Below are 19,741 nucleotides of genomic sequence, written 5' to 3' on the forward strand. Positions count from 1 at the left end.
AAGAAGGAGAAGTAACAAACACAACTAGAGTTATGGCGCCCCTTGTCGCCAAAGTGGTACTTTACTTTTTGGGGGCCGTTTCTATACGTGTACCAACTTTCAAAACGGTGTTGTTTGCCTTCGGAGTGGTTGAAGTCAACGTTTTTTCCCCATTGCCTTCCATTATAAAAAATAGCGCCGTGAGCACCTGCAACAGTGCTAATTTGACCCTTGACATAATTTTGTTATCAAAACAAAACTTTCCACATCACCTAAGAGGGATTGAGTGATGGGCAAACCAAATTGAGGCCTTTAGGATTCTCTGAAGTGGTCTTGAGATTTGTTGAATAATGGAAGCTAATTTGCATACTGGTATTTTCACATTAATCGGCCATAACTTGGCCATTGTAAAAATAATAAAAATTGAAACAATACCATAAGGTCTGGCCGTATTAAGGTGTAAGTCAACCATATTTGGGGACATTTTTTCGAAACGTTCAAGGTACAGCCAAATCTATAGAGACAACAGATCAAGCTCATCAAATAAGACCAAGGTAGGCCTACTAACTTTTAATTTTATTTTGTAAAACGGGGCTAGGGGCGCGACCATATAGGCTTGACCACTAGTTATAGCACCCCCTGTGGTCATAGTGGGACAAACTTGTTTGGAGGCCTCCGTGCCTCTGGTCCCCATATGCAAATTCAGTTTGCCAACTCCCAGCTGTTCGGGTTTGGAGTGGTTGATTTGAGCGTGTTTGCCCCATTCACTTTCCATTCTAAATAATAATATTCCAAATATGAATACAAATATTTTATAAAGAATTATAGGAATGGCACACTGCACTGATATGTGTGCAATTATTTACAGGGGGCCATGCATTTATACCTAAAAGACAAAAATAAAGAAATGTATAGAAAACATGATAACTACAATAAGATCCACATTTAAATTTGCTGAGTGGCGGCAGCCCTATTCCCTTACTGTTTATTTACCTAGTGCTGCTCAACCAAACTGGATTTAGAGTAGCAGTTTCTTCTGGCTATCGCTGGCTATTCAACAATCCGATTTGTCAATCATTGCTAAAGCCCGCCCACCCAACAGCACGTTTTCTGCTGTAATAATAACTGGATTGTCTGGGACCTTTTTGCCGATCAAGTACGTCAATTATGTATTATATGTCGAGTCTAATGGCGGTTGTCTTTATTTAGATTTAAACAAAACACTTTCTGGCATAAATGGACTGATAATAACAGCGTAGCATAGGACATTGAAGAATACAAGCAGGTGCATGTCTTTAGTAGCAGTCATAGCGCCCCTTTTATTGAACATAGCGAACATAGCGGTTCAGTCACGGATACTTTATATGCACTTCATATATTTTAGACGTTGCGACAAATTAATGAAGACATTTTTCTGTGATTAGACTGAGTATCTTGACCGTCCTTGGGGTGAATATGTTACCTGTCTTCAGCGATTAAAACCAGCGCGTATTTATTAAACGTAAATAAAGTACATTCCCCACCCCCAAGTTATTTGTTTAATGACATTGTGTGACGCATTAAGGGTACAGTCATTGGAGCATGTATGTCACTTTACAGGCGTTCCGATGCTGTTCAATCGGGGGAGGTCTTAAGCATGTTTTGTGTTGTGTTGCATGTTGAGCGATTTAAAGACCCACGCCTGAGAATGACATGCCGATGCCGTCATTATTCATAGAAATGAGAGACGTCACTAGTCAAGGAGTCATGTAACGTGTTAACATTTACTCTAATAACAGTGTCTTTTGAAGTGTTTCAGCATCACAATCTGCTATAAAATATTGATATGATTTTTCTTTTGGTCCACAGGAGAAGGGATTCGTATAATCCAAGTGCCCCCCCCCCCCCCCCCTTACCCCTTTTTCATAATGGCCTCGACGTCTGTTGGTGAGAATCAGCTGCAGAGGATAATCAGAGACCTGCGTGGTAAAGACACTACTCATAAGTAGAATGTTCTCAGACTAGCACAATGATATTGTGGATGTATGTCTGTCAGTAAGGTTGTATGGTAGTCTAAGCATTTCCACGGCTTAAACCCTCAAATGGAATTCTGATATAGTGTATAGTATACTGTATATTCTTATACATATTGTGTAACCCTGTGTTTTCTGTGTGTCAAGATGCTGTGTTGGAGTTGATAAAGGAGCACAATGAGTGTGGTGAGCCCATAACAGACGACAGCTCCAATTTACACAAGTTCTCCTACAAACTAGAATATCTGCTCCAGGTACGTCAATGATATGTTGCCTTCTCAGCTTTAACATTGGCCATACTCTCTAGTGCAGTAGTGGCATAGCCTTGTGAGACGGTCCATGCAATCACATTTGTGTGTCTCAATAAATATCAGTCTGGCCTTGGATGTGCAGTAATTCCTCCAGTCAATTCAACCGACCCTTTTGCATTCTCCGCTTTGGGCGAAGAATGCAAAATGGGTTTGAAAAACGTGTGCTCATCTGAGGAAAGCATTGTTTTAATTTGACAGATTGAGCCACTCCTTGTTTATCATGAACTGTCTCCCAGTGCTGATTGGTCCTACATTTTTTAAACATTTTTTAAAAGGCTTTCAACGTGCTAGAGGCCAGACTGATCCTCAGCAAAAATTCTGCATGTGCGCTTCTGGGGTCAGGATGGTATCATGGAGCAAGTAGTTATACAGGCTATGCACCAAAATATAGAATATTTGACATGCAAAGTCGAAATTCTGTATCTTCTTCTCCACAAGTTTGACCAGAAAGAAAAGACAACCTTCCTCGGCCAGAGGAAAGATTACTGGGATTACTTCTCTGACTGCCTCTCCAAGATCAAGGGAGTGAATGATGGCATTCGCTTTGTTAAGTCCATCCCTGAGGTAATCCTCTACCAGACATACATGGCAACACACACACACACACACACACACACACACACACACACACACACACACACACACACACACACACACACACACACTTTAAGCTTACAGCTTTCCACTGCAGCTGCTTGTAGCGGCAGGTGAAAAAGTTAAGAAGTCTTGGTGGCATAAGGTTGTAGCACTTAGGACCCACTTTCTGTCATCTGCAGTTTGGCCTACCTATTGTTGACATTATTACAATTTTGTATGAATAATAAGACATGCATACATTTCATACTTATAGAACATAACAATAGGCCTTTGCATGTTTGTGAGGTCTATGGGGCTGCAAGTTGCTTTTGTTACTTAAAGGTGGATATAATTATAATAATGCAATCTAATAAGTCATCACGTTTCAATCCAAATGTATTGCAATATGTGTGAAAGTATGCACGTTACCAACCACTACTTGCCTGTGGCCAGGACTTGAGCAAGAGTAGATTGCGCTTTCTTGGTTGACAAGGCGCTTTAACATGGGCACTGATTAGCCAATCAGCGCCACAGCCACTAACACTGTTGTCAAGCTGTTGTTAAGCGTTGTCAAGCTGTACACCGGTAAAATAGACGTGTCAAACATTTCATGTCAAATAGAAATAGATATCCCACAGAAATTGGTGAGTGTAGGCAAGGTCAGACTGAGGTGGATATGGAGTGCAACGAGTTGACAATTGTTTTGTATAGCAAGCTTGTCCACTACTGCTGTGCTGCTATTAGGAGTTTGTTCATCGAGATCATAAGAAGGTGCAATTATACCACTGCAGAAGAAGAGGGGGCAACAAAGTGAAGTAATTTAAAGAGAGAAAGTTAAAGCTAAAACAAAGATAAGGAAAGCTTGGTGACTGAGAGCAGACTGGACAATGAAAATGGAAAGATTGAACACATCAGAAATTAAAGCTGTGTGGAATTAGCCACGTTTACCTTTTTAAAAACACTACAAGACTTCCACCGCTAGATTTTTTCGAATGTTCAACGTTTCCACTCAAGGTTTTTTAACGCACCAAATGAAGATGTGCAAAAAAACAGGTGGATGGCAATGCACCTCGTGTGAGCTTCGTCTTATCTCTATGCCAAATCATGTGAAACACATGTGATGCGTTAATGCCTCACCGTCTAAGATCTATAACAAACATGAACTTCAATATCAATATAACCTTAATTCAAATCTCAATTTTCTTCACAATGATCAACATGTTTCTGATTGAAAATAGTTATTTTAAATCTTGTTAGAAGTTGGCAAGCGCCAATCACCAGATGATATCAGAATTGATACTGTAAAGTCGAATTTTACTCTGAATGTAAATAATAAAAACAATTATTAGATGGCCTCGTACATGTGGGAGTCTCCAGCTGGTGTCCTTATGGTTGAGCAGCATCTCTGTTCCGTTACTTAAGTCCCTCCATCTGCCGTCAGAGAACTTTAGGAAGCTAAAGACAGTCCCTGGATTTGTTTTTGATTGTGCTAGACCTTTTGCATTGGCAGTAAAAAAAACGGTAACTGCATTAGATAGGGAGGGGGGGGGGGGATTATGACACCTTATCCACTACCACCCAGCCTAGTGGGGCCCAGATTAGCAGTATGCGCCAGAACCACACACTGGCTATTACAGTGGAGAGGGGGAGAATGACTCAACTTTCAATTAGCGACCGGGGGATGATTCGGGGGCCGTGTTGGTATGTGAGCCAGGATGTGAATTTGGCTCCCGTGGGTTAACACCCCTAAACTTGCGATGATGAGTGTCATGGTATCTTTAGTGACCACAGGGAGCCGGAAGGAAACTGTGTGTTTTAGATGCTCCATGCAAGACCATTGAGAATCTCTATTTGTACATGCATGCAAATGTTTTAGCAGGCAAAAAATTTGCAAAATGTGCAGGTCCAAATGAGTTCTCTTGTAAACTCGTCTCTAATCTCAATGTTGCTTCCTGTTTTGATTTAAGGATCTACCATCTGTGATGTGAGTGTGTTGCAATCTAAGTCGCAGCAGCATGAGTCTCTAAATAATTGATTGTGCGTTTCCCCAGCTGAAGACCTCACTGGGGAAGGGAAGGGCCTTCATCCGCTACTCTCTGGTTCACCAACGTCTCGCTGACACACTGCAGCAATGTCTCATCAACCATAAGGTCACAAGGTAAGAGAACCCACACAAGTTAACTAACCAGCTAAACCATCCATACCACAAACAAATGCCAAAAACCGAAACCCATTGTATTTGCATGCAATTGTTGTAGTTTGGTTGGTTCATAAGGCACTTCAACAAATGATTTTTCAGTAGCTTTGTCCCTTTTCATCAGGTGCTGTAGGTCACATACAGGAACTGTGAAGAGAGTGACTAGAAATATGCAGAAGAGAGGAATAAGTTGAAACTTAGCAACCAACAAAACAGCACCAGCCCCCTCTGCTCCCTATTAAGAAGTGTATCTCACACGTATGATTGACAGGAAAGATGGACTCTCCAAACCAATAAGGAAAGAGTTGGCCTTAGTCTCATAAACAATGGGTAGTGGTAAATTCAGTAGACGGGGAGTGAACTATAAAAGTACTGATGCTTTTCCATTCCATTCCCCTTTTTTTTTTTAAATATAACCCATAGCCCGCTATAGTGCGTAGGTTTTTTTTTCCTGTGAAGCTCTTTGAGACTGTAACTCTAATTAAAGGAACATTGTCAATGTCCAGATGTAAATCACCCATGAGTTTTGTTCAATTCACGTAGGCGGGTTCCAAAATTGGGCAGTTGGCGGTCCATTGACACCATTAGATTCCAAATTAGTGTTTAGCAGCTCCCGTAGCTGTACCTTAGCTTTGTTTAACAATTAAGTGCATCCGAATTGCCCTGGTTAGGTAGTTCTCTCCAATAGTGCCCACAAACGATCAAATTGAAATTCTTCGTATCTCGGTTGAGTGGCTGGCAGTGTAGTGGCTGTGTTATACGTAAAGGGATAATGCTTAAACTTGCCAAAGAATAATAAATTAAGACCATTCATTTATATTTTCATGCGTTTCACGGTCCAAATATAAAGTTTTTCACAAGCCATAACTTTTTTTCCCCCTGGTAACGCCTGAGGGTTTGACTAATTCCTGGAGCAACCATTACCCTCCCGTAAGGTTCTTATGCCACGGATCGTTGTTCACTACTCCAGTAGGCCTTATTAGGACGGAACTTAGCTACGACTTGGCAACGGGAGGTATTCTAGTTCGCTCAGCTATGAGCGAGAGAGCTAACGTTATGCATTGTACATATTTATAATTCAAAATTCGTCCCAGCCTTTATACCAAAGTCTATAGCATATAACCGCCTTGTCTGATTACAGTTTAATTCATTTTTAACAATTTACCAGCTCTCGTTTTGAAGACGGAATCACCGCGCCATTCGTTTCAATGGGAAACGCGACGGTCTAATACTTTCAACATAAAGTGTACATATTTATAATTAAAAATTTGTCCCAGCCTTTATGCCACAGATACTATAGGGTCTATAGCATATAACCGGAGGGAGTGTTTTTGAACTGATTTGAAAGCAACCTTAGCATTCTGTGTTTACATGCCACTGCGCGTGCTCTCGGACATGGAGACTAAAAGGCGAATAATATATATTTTTTTTACTTAAATGTCTTTCTCATGAGTATTGAGTCTTGGATAGCACAAACTAAGATACCAAGGTGTCAACCATTAACCTGCGGTCTTAACAAACTCGCCAATTTTTTTTATGGACTATCAATACTATTGACTTCATTATAGATACAGAATGTGTTAATGTCATCCTTCTGGTTGAATCAGAAATTGTCAGGTGGTCAAAGGGCTTGGTTAAACAGAAAGGATGATGTGGTACACCAGGGTTTACTTCCTGGATTGAATATGTTGTTTCTCTTCCTCCTTTTGAGGCACCTTCTCACTTCTCCCATTAAACAAGAACATGCAGAAAAGCGAAAGTCTCTTTTTTAGATGTACAAACCATTGCGACCCAATTCACAATAGGCCTTATCTATAAAATCGTGAAAAGATTTGTGCATAAATCAACATTTCTGAAAGTTTTTACTGCCTCCCATACATACTGTATGAACTTAAACCAGCAATTTCGAAGGGATAAATCACCCAAAAAAATTATGCCCTTGTTATTGAAAACATAATACACATATTAAATACTTTATAAATTAGACCAAAAAAATGGGTTTTGGCGGAGTTAACATCAACTTGTTTTGGCTATCTCATTGTTTTTATTTCCTCTCATCAGTAAAACAAACACAATATACATTAGCCTTTCACCTAGATTCAATCTTATAAGTAAAATTATCAGAACAATACAAACATTCAGTACAATCAAACACATGCTTCTTGTTGAAAGTTTTTTTTAAATGCTAATGTATAAAAAAAAGAAGTATTTTCTAATTCTCTTTCTAAATCTAAATCTTTTTTTATTTAAATTAATTTGGTGACCCAATTGCAATCTCCCACGACCCTCATGTGGGTCGTGACCCAGTCTCTGGGAAAGACTGTCTTAAACTATGTCGTATTGGGTTGCTGTGGACATGTTTGTTTCCATTCGATACGGCTTTCATTTTTGTGCATTCACTGCTATGTGTACTGTGTATGAAATCAAATTGTATTGTGTATATATATTTTCGGTTGTGTTGTCCCCCCACAGTGAGTGGTATTACGCCCGTAGCCCCTTCCTCAAGTCCCACCTTACTGCAGACATCATCAACCACCTCTACGAGCTCAACCAGGTCCTCTTTGATGTGGCATCCAGGGGCCACGATCTGGATGCTGATTGGCCAACTTTCGCCAGGTAACCAACACTAGCATTCACCTTCTCTGTAATGAGCCGATGAAGGCTGAATGACTGTCTCTCCGATACTATGGAGCTGCGCCCTAAATATACTTGAATTACTTGTCAAATTACTGACAAAAAAAGTAACAGAGAAACCAAAAAAATTATGCATAAATGATGTATTTGTGAAACGAGTTTGGTTTGGAGCCCACGGGTGACGGCCCGACCACCAGCAGTTGGAGAAGATTTGTAAATGGATTGAAATGAGACATCATAAGAGCTGCTGTGAAAGCTAATCTAAAATTAAAATGGCCCCAGTGATGGGTGTTTTAACAACCTGATATCACACTTAATTATCTGATAAGTCTGCAATTCACAACTGAAGTTGTTAATTTCATCTTCCTTTTTTCCGAGCGTGTTGGGTGGCGGGTGTGTGAGTGCGTGTTCGCATGTGTGCATGTGTGTCTTTATTCCTCATGTTATCACCTCCTGAAAAAACTATTCATTTCCCCATTAGCTTTTAACAGTGCCACTATGTTATCGGTTTTGTGAGGGGAAAAACACTGTGGGCAGCAATATGCACCTTCACCTGTCATCACTTCTTGTTTTTATAAAAAAAGTGCACACACACACACCCCCACACACATGAACCTCTCGTCATGTGAGCGAGACTGCTAGTGATAGCATGTGGTTGTGAGATTGCCAGAAGTAAGAAAGGTTTCCAAAAAAGAACTAGGAAGGTAAAGAAAGGGAACCTTTCCTAGAAAAAGGACTCTATTTACTTCAGCGCTAATATAAACGCTAGATTATCATGTTGTAATCGTGCTCACTCTAATCGTCGTCTCTGTGACGCAGAAGTGACATTATCAAGATGATGCATTCTGGAAAGAACCCATGCTTTCATGTTGCTCAATAAGCAAATATATTTCATGAAGGAGAATATAGCGAAGATCTCACAGCATCTTGTAATAATTATTACTTTTTATTATTAGTGTTCCGTTAATTATTATTAGTAATTTTTATATGGATTTCTAATTGTTTTCATTTCTGTAAATCGTAGACCTAATCCTACAATATCGTGATTTATTATAGGCTATGCCTAACAGGTTATGATACAATGTAGTAACAGATTTTGCTTTTGTGTCGTAGGAGAACATTAGGAGTTAATTCACCAGCATATCTGTGGAAACCCCCCAGTCGATGCTCCAGCATCAACAGCCTGGCCAGCAACTATTCACACTCGCAGGTATACGCACATGTGCCTCTCTCTCTCTCTCTCTCTCTCTCTCTCTCTCCTCAGGCTCTCTCTCTCTCTCTCTCTCTCATCTCTCTCTCTCTTCTCTCCTCTCTCCATCTCTCTTCTCCTCTCTCTCCTCTCGTCTCCTCTCTCTCTCTCCCGCTCTCTCTCTCATCTCTCTCTCTCTCTCTCTCTCTCTCTCTCTCTCTCTCTCTCTCTCTCTCTCTCTCTCATCTCTCTCCTCTCCTCTCTCTCTCCTCTCTCTCTCTCTCTCCTCTCCTCTCTCCTCTCCTCTCCTCTCTCTCTCTCTCTCTCTCTCTCTGTGTGTGTGTGTTTCTCTGTCTCTCTCTCTGTCACTCTCTCTCTGACTCTCTCTCTCTGTCTCTCTCTCTCTCTCTGACCCTCTCTCTCTCTGACTCTCTCTCTCTCTGACTCTCTTTTTTTATGTATATATAATATATATACAGTATAAATGCACACTGAGTGAACACACTCATACAGTGAACACACGCACAATGTATACACACGCAAACAGAGACCAATGCGGAGACCCATGGTTGCTCTATGCTGTCCCGAAGGTGGTGGAGTTCCCCCCCAACCTGGAGATGGGCCACAGCCTACTGGGTGACCTGGGTGAGCTGGGAGAGCCCTCCTCCTCTGCGGCGGACGCGCTGCGGCTGGAGCTCAACCGCTCGGAGCTCCGGCAGCAGGCCCTGCTCGCGCAGGCCCAGGCGTCCGACCGAGAGGCCGTCGAGCTGCGGGCGCTGGTGGCGAACCTCCGCGGCCAGCTGGCGGAGCGCCGGAGGGGTTCCGAGCAAGCCCCGTCCTCCGAGCCCAACGCGACCCCGGAGGAGTCCACTCAGGAGAACGCGAGCTACCTCCGGCTCACCAGCAACGCCGGCGACGGCGCGCTTCAAGAGCGACTGAGCACGGCGGAGAACAAGAACGTGGAGCTCTTGGGCAAGCTGGGCGGGGCGCTCAGCGAGAAGGGACAGCAGACCGCCAGCTACTGCGACTCGGCCTTGAAGATCCAGGAGCTCATAGACCAGCTGAAGGCGGCCGAAGAGGAGAGGCTGGCGGCTCGGAGGGAGGCCGACGACTGGGCCAAGCGGGCCCAGCAGGTGATCCACAAGCTGAAGCTCAGGGAGGAAGAGACGCGGAGGTCGAGCGAGGAGAAGCTGGCCAAGGTGAAGGCCGCGGCCCGCGGGGAGCAGGAGCAGGTGCTCAAGCGGCTGGAGGACCTCCAGGGGGTCGTGGGTCGGATCGAGGGGGCGCTGACGCTGAAGGAGAAGGAGGCGGGGAACCTGCGGTCCCAGCTGCAAGACCTGCAGGCCTCGCTGGAGCACCGGGAGCGGCAGGCGGAGGAGCTGAAGAAGAGGCTGCGGGAGGAGCGACGAGACGTGACGTGGAGGAGCAGCAACAGCCAGAATGAGTTCCTGGACAGCCAGCTGCTGGACTTGAGAGAGAAGCTGAAAGACCGAGAACAGGAGTTGGCCCATAGCTCGGAGCGAGTGAAGTACCTGGAAGCCGTGGTGGAGAAGCTGGACGTGGCGAAAAAACACTTGAACGCTGGGAACGACGTTTTTCCCATCGATCAGTCCAAGATTCTGGAGGACTACAAATCCCAGTGCGCCAGTCTCATGGAGATAAACGCGAAGCTGCTGCAAACTGTGAAACGGAGTGAGGCGAGCAACCGAGAACTGTCTGAGAGCAGGGCGGCCATGCGGGATCAACTGGCGTCTTTAACGGCCTCCCAGAACCCTCTGAAGGTGCAGGAGGAGGCCGCCATGCTGAGCATCGAGGAGAGGGAAACCAAACTCTTAGAGGCCAATCAGCGTTTGGAGGAAGTGGTCCACAAGGCTCTCCTCCAGAGCGAAGCGTCTGACGCCACCTTGAAGAGGCTGGAGCGCGATAACAAGGAGATTATGGAGACTCAATTGTCCTTGAAGAAGCAGTTGGCCTCCACTCAAGGGTACCTCGACGCGATCGCCACAAAGGAGACCCAGCTCGGAGGTCAGCCGCTCCCGTGCGATTTCCCGCCGTCCAGGGCCGAGGTGACGCGGAGCGACGGCAGGAAGACGGACGGCGAGAAGAGCACCGCGGAGAAACCGGAGAAGGCGCAGAAGCTCCACAACGCGCACCACCACGCCTCCCACCCGGACGCCGGCAGGAGACACCTGCTGGCGGAGGCCCAGCTGGAGCTGAACCTCAGGGAGGTGACCACGCTCCAGGACGAGGTGGTGGAGCTGCGGGCCCAGCTGCTGGCCGGCGCCGCCGAGCGGATGAAGGTGCAGGCGCTCCAGGAGGTGACGGAGGCCTCCCGGGAGGACCTCCGCATGCTGGTGGAGCAGCTCAAGGCCCAGGTGGAGGAGCTGAACCGCCGGCACGTGGACGAGATCCTCCACTCCCGGGAGCGCGAGGACACCCTGGGCCGCCAGCGCGACGGCGAGGCCCGGGTGAGGGACGACCTGGCGGCGGAGGCGGCGGCCTCCCGCGAGGAGCTCCGCGGCCTCAAGCTGCGCTACGAGGCGGCGTGCGTGGAGAGCGCCGAGGCGGCCGAGGCCCTGCACCGGGCCAACACGGAGACGGCGGAGCTGGGCGTGCACGTGTGCACGCTCAGCGCCGAGAAGGAGGAGGCCCGCCTGCGCTGGGAGGCGCTGTCGGCCAAGCTGCGGGACCTGGAGGAGGAGGCGTCGCGGGAGGCGCAGAGGCTCAGCGCCCGGATGGAGCAGCTGAGCCGGGAGAACCGGCGGCTCTCCGAGCGGCTCGGCGAGGAGCAGGGAACGGGGGGGCGGAGCGGGCCCCCGGAGGAGGAGGAGGAGGCCCCGCAGGAGACGGAGACCCAGCGGGAGAGCTGCCAGACCGTGAGCCAAGCCAACCTGCCGCAGGTGAGCACCGATTCTACTCGGCAAAGTCCACCGCACGCGCGACAAAAACATAAATAGATCATAAGCATGAGCATTAGCATGCTTCCACGGTAATAAGTTAATTGCTACGTGCGAGCGTATAACACCTGGCAAGATGACAAAGGTGGGTTTCTCCGGTCTCCTCATTTAGGGTGTGAATGAGGAGCTTCAGGAGTTGAGGTCACAGCTGGGGGTCGAGCGCGAGAAGGGGGTGCTTCTGGAGAGCGAGGTCAAACAGCTGGAGGTGAGTAGGCCAGCCTCATTACTGATCCGTTCTCAGAGATGTCCTCCTGAACGCGCGCAACCGAGGGCGCGTCGTATACCTCACGAGGATCCTATATTAATTGCATGTAAAAAAATATGTAAGGTAAACCCTTTCGACGCGTTGCCGAACACGGGTGTTTGATGTGCGGAAGGAAAATGGTTTGCTTTGGTGCACCGATTACAGGCGGAGAATCGGCGGTACGGCGAGCAGATTGAAGGGAAAAGCGCGCAGATGTCTCAATCTCAGCTCCTCGTTCAGCAGAGGGATGAGGAGCTGAACCAAATGAAGGGGAAATTATTGAGGTGATGGGTTCTATAGATTGCATCGACATTAAAGGGGCTGCCTCACGTCATGTCTTATACATGTTGTGCGCCCATAGAATCAGTGCTAGTTCTGTAAGTCTTATTTAAGTTAAAACCGCATCATATCAGTGACATGTCTACATAGCTCTCAGTGGCCATTTCGCAACACGAAAACTGTTATATGGGTGCACACTATAATGTACCCGTGTACACTGAATTTGTGTAGGACGGCAGAGGGCTTGGCAATGGCGGAGAAGTCCTGCGAGGAGATGAGCGACAGACTCAGAAGAGCCAATCAGGAACAACAGAGCAGAGACGTGAAGACGGCCGCCGAGCTGGACGACCTATACCGCACCAAGATCAACCTGGAGGAGCGACTGATAGAGCTGATCAGGTACACCATCACACACGGGACCTGCCTCTTGTCACTCCCAGCTACCCAGAGCCACTGTGAGCTATGTGTTGTTACGTTGGTGACGGCTGGAACCGGGCGAAAACACTACTTGTGCTCTTGAATGTAAAGATAAGATAACTACTATGCAACTACAGTGCTTATAGCTCAAGGTAAGCCTGTGTGTTCTTCCATATTGTGTGAGTATCAAAGACATTCAGGGGCAGTCCTCCGAGTCTGAGGAAGTCCATCATGGTTACCCCCTTCCCGGACCATTCGTCCTCGCATTGAAAACCACTTTCCAACGATGAAAACCCCTTCTGTATCTGTTCCGTGGTCAACACCGCCCTCTGCAGGGACAAAGATGAACTGTGGCAGAAGTCGGACGCCCTGGAGTTTGAGCAGAAGCTGCGGGAGGAGGAGACGGAGCGCGACGTCAACCACTGCCTGGACTGCCACAGCCAGTTCAGCTGGTGGCTCCGCAAGTACACCTGCAGGTCAGGCCCGCACACGCGCGTGCACACGCACACACACACACACACACTGGGCCGTGACCCATTGGCCCTCTATCGCATGCCTTTCTCGCGTCACACTGTCCGAGCTAATCCAGGACAGTTTGCTCCTGTTGCAAACAATTGATAGTTATTTTACAAACAATTAACAGTTATTTAGCAAACAATTTACAGTTGTTTCAGAAACATTTAACGGTTATTCAAGGAAAAAGTTTTACTTTATAGTTATTATAGAAACAATTTACAGTCAATTCAGAAACAATTGACAGTTATTTTAGGCACAAAGACAAGGATGTTGTTCTCAGAGATTAATGGGGTGTAAGCGCGTCGGGGGGATGTTTAGATTTGGTGCGGGGTGGGGGGGGGGGCAACACTCCAGTTGGATCAGAACTCGCGTCACTATTTCCAACCTGGCCGCCGATCTGCGAGGGAAAAAAAGGGAGCAGAGAAACGGCGTCTGGGGACGACACGAACGATCGCAGGAAACAAGGAACAACAACAACAGCAGCCTGCGGGGCATCGCAGATGGGGGGGCGCCCCCCGTCCCCCCCCCCCGTCCCACGCTTCGGCGTCCCTCAGGGGTCGCGGCCAGCCGATACCGCCGTAACGCGCGTCCCTTCTCCTTGCAGGCTGTGTGGGCGTCCCTTCTGCTACTACTGCTGCAGCAACACCGTGAGCACCCTGCAGGCCGGCGGCGGCGGCGGCGGCGGCGCAGCAGGCAACAGGGAGCGCTGCTGCCGGCACTGCTACGACCAGCACAGCGCGGTGGTGGAGCGCCACCCGCAGGAGCAGGACGCCAACGCACCCGACGCCCCCTTCGGCGCCCTGCCGCAGCCGGGCGATCGGGCGGCAGCAGGTGAGGGGGGGGGGAAAGAGGGGTGTCATGCTAACGACGCTGTGCACAGATCCACAGCGTTACATGCGCTCACACGGGGCAGGAGGTGCAGGTTCAGAGTCGGAACGTGGAAAAGTGGGTTACGCAATCCCCGTCATTATGTAGAACCCGTGCCCTTACCCCTCTATAATTTCGACAATGCCTCCGGCAGGGGAAGGTATTTTTACTTCAGGTCTTTTTTTAACTCCACAAAAGCACACACATGCACAGACAGTTCCACAAACAAAGGCATAGAAGACAACAGAAGAGGAATGTGTGTGTTGACTCAGCATGAATAATATGAGAGGAGAAAAGTTGATGTTCAGGAGGACAAATTGTTGAAAGCGATGCAGAATGTCTGAGAGCAGCATTATATCTGAATGGTCACCTCTTTATTTTTAAGTTTTCCTTACATAAATAAAAAGATTTCCTCCATGAAGTGTTGCAGAAAAGGAATCTAATTAGTGTGTGTGTGTGTGTGTGTGTGTGTGTGTGCGTGTGCGTGTGTGTGTGTGTGATCCAACAGGAGGGGACGACGGCGTCTTTGACATCATCACAGAGGAGGAAGTGAGCGGCGTGTACGACAGCGACTCACTCTCCTTCTCCACCGCCTGCTCTCCCGGACACGGCCAGGAGGGGGCAGCACAGCTGTAAGTGAACAGCACATGCACTCATCTCACACACACACTCATCTCGCACACGCACACATGCACATGTTTTGATGCTTTCCCTGGCTGTAGAGAACCACAGCAACAACAGATTCTCTCGGTGCTTAGCGCGTCGGTTGGTCCAAACAGGTGATGAGTCTTTATTTAGTCATAACCCTAACCTCTTAGTGTTCCTTCTAGTATAAAGAGAGCAAAGATCAAGAGAGGGATTCAGAAAAAAACTGTTTATATCCATTCTCCAGTACTCAATCCAGACCTGCATGAATCAAGACCATTGAATCATTCCAACACATAACAAAGGGAACATAATGACATTTTAAAGAGATCATGTTTGAGTAGCTTAGATTGCAGGAGCAGTTGATTACAGGAAAGATAATCCTTCCACAGCTATCCACTCGTATCCGGTTGTTTTTTTGGAAGCACTTCAAGTTGTAGTTCCCCGTATTGACTCCCGTATTGAGTGCAGGCTTTGTCATAATTGTTCTCTGCCTCAGTTTGAAGTTGCTCTTTCTTCTCGCCGTCTGCGTCGATGTTTTTGACAATCGCACATTAAACACACACATCTCCCCTTGCCATGTTCAATATTGTGCCAAAAAAACGCATCGTGTTGCTCGCATCGACCTCAGGTGCGGCGAATGCTCTTTCACCGTCACTGATTCAAAATAAACGTCTAACAACCCCCACCCGACCCCACACACAGACCGCCCCGCCTTGCACAGGGAGCAGATTCCAAAATGGCAGCGTGTTTGTTTTAGCGGCTTCCTGTGTCCCCTCCGGCTCTCAGTAGGAGCGGTGCCGGTGCTGAAGACCCCCCCCCCGCTGCCGCCGTGGTGGTGGAGCCCCTGACGGAGGAGCCCGAGGAGGCCATGGCCCCTGCGGTGCAAGACGCCGAAATCTGTCTGCTCAAGGCCGGGGAACTCACGTGAGTGTCTCGCCGCGAACCCGTCCCACGCAGCCGCCGTCCCCCTCACCTCCGGCTGGGGTGTTTAATTGAGACGTGGGAGTGGGAGGTGCACAACACCGCTGAGGCACACAGCTTCCACCTGCTTCTTTTAGGCATCCATTCTTTTTTTGGCTCTTTTTTTTTTTGATTGACAAAATGATCTCTGATTCTTTGACGCTCGACCAAGGTCGGCCCGAGGTCGACGAGGAGCGGTTCAGGACCGGCCTCGTCCATTGTATCAGGGATTCTGCAGCTGTTGCTTAGCAACTGTCGCCGGCCCCTTTTTTGGATGACATTGATGGCCTTGTGGAAACCATTAATTGTATTTATTTCTTTGTTATACCAACCGCTTAATGCAAACAAAACGTACAAAAATATGGAAGACATTAGCTTAAAAGGTTTGCAACGCTCAATAGGACGCGTGCCAATGGTCTTTGGATCCAAGCGGGGTTTGGCCGGGAGTTTAGCGCTGAACCTAAGTGCGGCCTCCCCTCCCACAAGGGGCGGGGCCTCGTCTTACCAGCCCCTCCGCTACCAACCCATCAGAACCCTTCTGAACCAAGCGCTCTCCAACCCCCTGCCTGCAGGCTCTCGGCCCCCTACACCCTGGAGGACATCGAGGGCTTCGGGGACGCGTCCCGGGAGCTGTTCGTCCGCTCCAGCTGCTACAGCGTGGTCCCCATCACGGTGGGCCCCGTGGGGCCCCAGGACGGGCCCACCGTCACCTGGGTGTTCACCTCCGAGCCCAAGAGCATCTCCTTCAGCGTGGTGTACCGCGAGGACCCCCTCACGCCCCCGGAGGAAGCCAAGGTGGGTTATGGGGGGGGTATGGGGGGGTTGGGTGATGATTCAGGAGTTCAGTGGGTTGGCATTGCTGTTTTGATATTTCATCGTACCGTTTTGGATGACACCATTATGGAGCAAAAAAAACGTCCCCACATATTTTATCTTCATGCGAGTTTTGTTTGGAAGGATTTGCTTTCGTGTGTTCATATATTTTGTACATTGTTTTTGTCATTTAGTTTAGTTTAGTCAATGTTTAGTTTAGTAGATGCTTCTACCCCATGTGCGGGACTAGTGAGACATCTTTTTAATGTATTAAGTGAGTGGAGCGGACGCCTACATGTAGACTGGCGGTAGTGGGTTTTGAACTCCAGAACTTTTCGTCCGGGGGTTAACCGCTTAAACCGCTAGAACCCATAGCGTGGGTCATCTCACACACACAGAAGGTAAGGCTCTCCCCTTCCCCCCCCCCCCCCCCCCCCACCCCACCCAGGTCCTGATCCCCCTGACCCGCTGCAACTCCCACAAGGAGACCATCCAGGGGGAGCTGAAGGTCCGCCTCCCCGGGGAGTACACCCTGGTGTTCGACAACTCCTTCTCCAGGTCAGTCCCCCTCAGGCATACACACACAGACACACAGACATAGACGCCCGCACGCCCGCACACGCACGCACACACATAGACGTACATGCACGCACTTGTACACACACACGCACACACGCACACGCACATAGACGTACATGCATGCACTTGTACACACACACACACACACACACACACACACACACACACACACACACACACACACACTTACACACACCGTTCCTCAGGTTCCCTGGGTTTTCCGTTTGCACCGTTGGCAGTTCCGCGGCTTGCACTTTTATTTTTGTCGACAAAGCCCGCCAGAATATCACCAAAGAATATCCCTGTTTTCTTTTGGGGGGTTATTTTGCAGGTTAATAAATGATTAACGCAAAATTAGGATATTTAAAACCAGAAATAATCTAGGTGAAACACAGCATCAATCTTTTCAAGAAGCGCATGAACAGAAAATATGTGAAACAAAAAAGTCGCTACACGGCTCTGTCCTATAGAGTGAATATTCAAATGTCTCCTTTCCAATGATTTCAACATGAATCTGCAACACCAGGTACCATGTTGATTCATCCTGATGTCCCAGTGTGACGAAGCAGAGAAAGCAGTGGCAATGTCAATGCATTCAGGAAAAGGTTTACGCCAGGAGAAAGTAGAATATATTTATTTAATTGCACCGGATTATGCCTGACAGACACTCCAATATGCAGGCGTGGGCGTGCGTATTGTGTACTGGCTGGGTGATTAAATTGTTGTAGCTGTTGTAATTACAGTTAACCATACATGATTGGAGCCCAATTTCAATTCTAAATGGAAAATAATGATTTTTGTCTCGCCTCTATTGACCACAGTTGAAAAGACTTAGCTCCAGTGTCTAAAAAAAGAATGTCTTCTGTGAACGGTATAGCCTGAATGGCGTGTGGGGTTTAAGTCTTGCAGTCCTGTTTCAGGACAAAAGGTGGCATTCAGAGTGAACTTAATCCACTAAAATCACATGAATCCATGCAGGGAACAGAATCCCAGGTATACTGGGATTTTTTTTTCCGTGTTTAGTAGTATACTCCCGTCAGCAGTCCATAGAGCGTAAGCATTCAAAACGGCCACTAAAGGACCCCTTAAGCTTAGTTAGTAGCTCAGTTTTGTTTTCCTCACACGTCATAGAATAGAAACATAGGCTGCAGACCTCGGTGGCGCCGATGAAGTCATCTGAAAGGTCGCCGGTTGAAACCTGGACATTTTTTCTCGAGCAAGGGGCCCTGGTGCTTTCGCTTGGGGACATCGCCAACCCCGCAGTTTGTGAAAGTGGAACAATGAACCTCATTTTTCAAAGGGGCAAACCAAAGCTGTATATACATGCACTCTGTGTACCATTTCATCATCCAAGAAGGCTTGGCAGAACCTCCTCACTGTCACTTTGATCGAGGATGCCAGGATTTCATGTCAATAGTCTCATGATGCTGGTAACTTGGAAAAGCTGTCGCGAGTTAGTGATTCACCATTCCCCACCCACTTACCCAGCACACTTCAGTCACGACATGTCTTTTCTACACAGGCTGGCTGTGCAGTGCCAGGAAGCCTTTTGACTGCGTGTTTGTTGTGTTTCATCTCCTGTTTGTTCCCGCTTTCATCAATCAGGTTCATATCCAAGAAAGTGCTGTATCGCCTGAGTGTGGCCAAGCCTGTGGTCTACGACGGAAGCGACTGTCCGTGAGAAGGCGAAAAAGAAGAGGAGGGGGGAGAGAGAGAGAGAGAGAGAGAGAGAGAGAGAGAGAGAGAGAGAGAGAGAGAGAGAGAGAGAGAGAGAGAGAGAGAGAGAGAGAGAGAGAGAGAGAGAGAGAGAGAGAGAGAGAGAGAGAGAGAGAGAGAGAGAGAGAGAGAGAGAGAGAGAGAGAGAGAGAGAGAGCGAGAGCGAGCGCAATTTCTCTTTTTCTGTCGATTTCCCAAATCACCCAAACCATATCCAGTAGATCCATGTGTGAAAAGTGTGTGCCTCTGTTGGTTAGCTTAGAGAATCAAGTCTGCCGACAAGAAGCAGGTCTGTTTCTGCAGTAGCAAAGGGCGATGGACTATTTGTTTGCTATGCCTCTGATTCTGGCAACCGAACACATAACAGCTGGTAAAGCCCGCTTGAAAGATTCCTCTCTCAAGCAAGTGCTTGCTCCTAAAGTGTTAAGTGCAAAGCCAAAGTCACCTTTTGAGAACAGGGAAATAATAGATGATAATTCTGCATAACTTGTAGAAAAATCTGTAGCACATGACATTTATCAATAGAGAGAGAATTGTGTGCACCGTCAGTCACTGTAAAAGCGTAACAAAATATTTATAATATTTAAATATTCATGTGGAAAAATATATTAAATATTGGAGCAGACTATGTCGCTGTTTGAGAGGCTGCACGCGAAGGGCTGTGCCGGGGTAGAAGGAGACATCGTTGAGCTGATTTCACCGCTTGCTCTGTCCAAGACTCTCCACGTCACTTACTCAAATCAAGTTTCACACCTGCCGTCTTCTCGTTTTGTGAACAGAGCGATGTCTTAGGACCACGGCTGGCCCTGTAATGTACTGTGTGCGTGGATTCTATTTATATATCACA

The 19,741-nt window shown here is 47.5% G+C and overlaps 1 protein-coding gene across 1 annotated transcript; it reads left to right on the plus strand.

Moving 5' to 3' along the window:
• Window positions 1-1,071: 1,071 nt before the first annotated feature.
• On the plus strand, window positions 1,072-18,958 carry fyco1b (FYVE and coiled-coil domain autophagy adaptor 1b). Its single transcript, XM_056596523.1, has 18 exons — window positions 1,072-1,135; window positions 1,828-1,944; window positions 2,139-2,245; window positions 2,741-2,866; window positions 4,930-5,036; window positions 7,548-7,691; window positions 8,823-8,919; window positions 9,489-11,798; window positions 11,968-12,060; window positions 12,265-12,383; window positions 12,610-12,777; window positions 13,131-13,271; window positions 13,916-14,142; window positions 14,687-14,810; window positions 15,616-15,750; window positions 16,359-16,581; window positions 17,048-17,157; window positions 18,784-18,958. The coding sequence occupies exons 2-18, from the start codon at window positions 1,887-1,889 to the stop codon at window positions 18,857-18,859; spliced, it is 4,365 nt and encodes a 1,454-aa protein (XP_056452498.1). The 5' UTR covers window positions 1,072-1,135; window positions 1,828-1,886; the 3' UTR covers window positions 18,860-18,958.
• The last annotated feature ends 783 nt before the right edge of the window (window positions 18,959-19,741 follow it).

Source organism: Gadus chalcogrammus, chromosome 8 (assembly GCF_026213295.1).
Source record: "Gadus chalcogrammus isolate NIFS_2021 chromosome 8, NIFS_Gcha_1.0, whole genome shotgun sequence".
Lineage (NCBI taxonomy): Eukaryota > Metazoa > Chordata > Actinopteri > Gadiformes > Gadidae > Gadus > Gadus chalcogrammus.

Excerpts from the sequence above, each read along its gene's own strand:
- fyco1b (XM_056596523.1), top strand. The coding sequence starts at position 1,887 with ATGGCCTCGACGTCTGTTGGTGAGAATCAGCTGCAGAGGATAATCAGA. Across the intron at positions 7,692-8,822 it reads GATTGGCCAACTTTCGCCAG|GAGAACATTAGGAGTTAATT; the intron begins GTAACCAACACT and ends TTTGTGTCGTAG. Across the intron at positions 12,384-12,609 it reads ATGAAGGGGAAATTATTGAG|GACGGCAGAGGGCTTGGCAA; the intron begins GTGATGGGTTCT and ends GAATTTGTGTAG.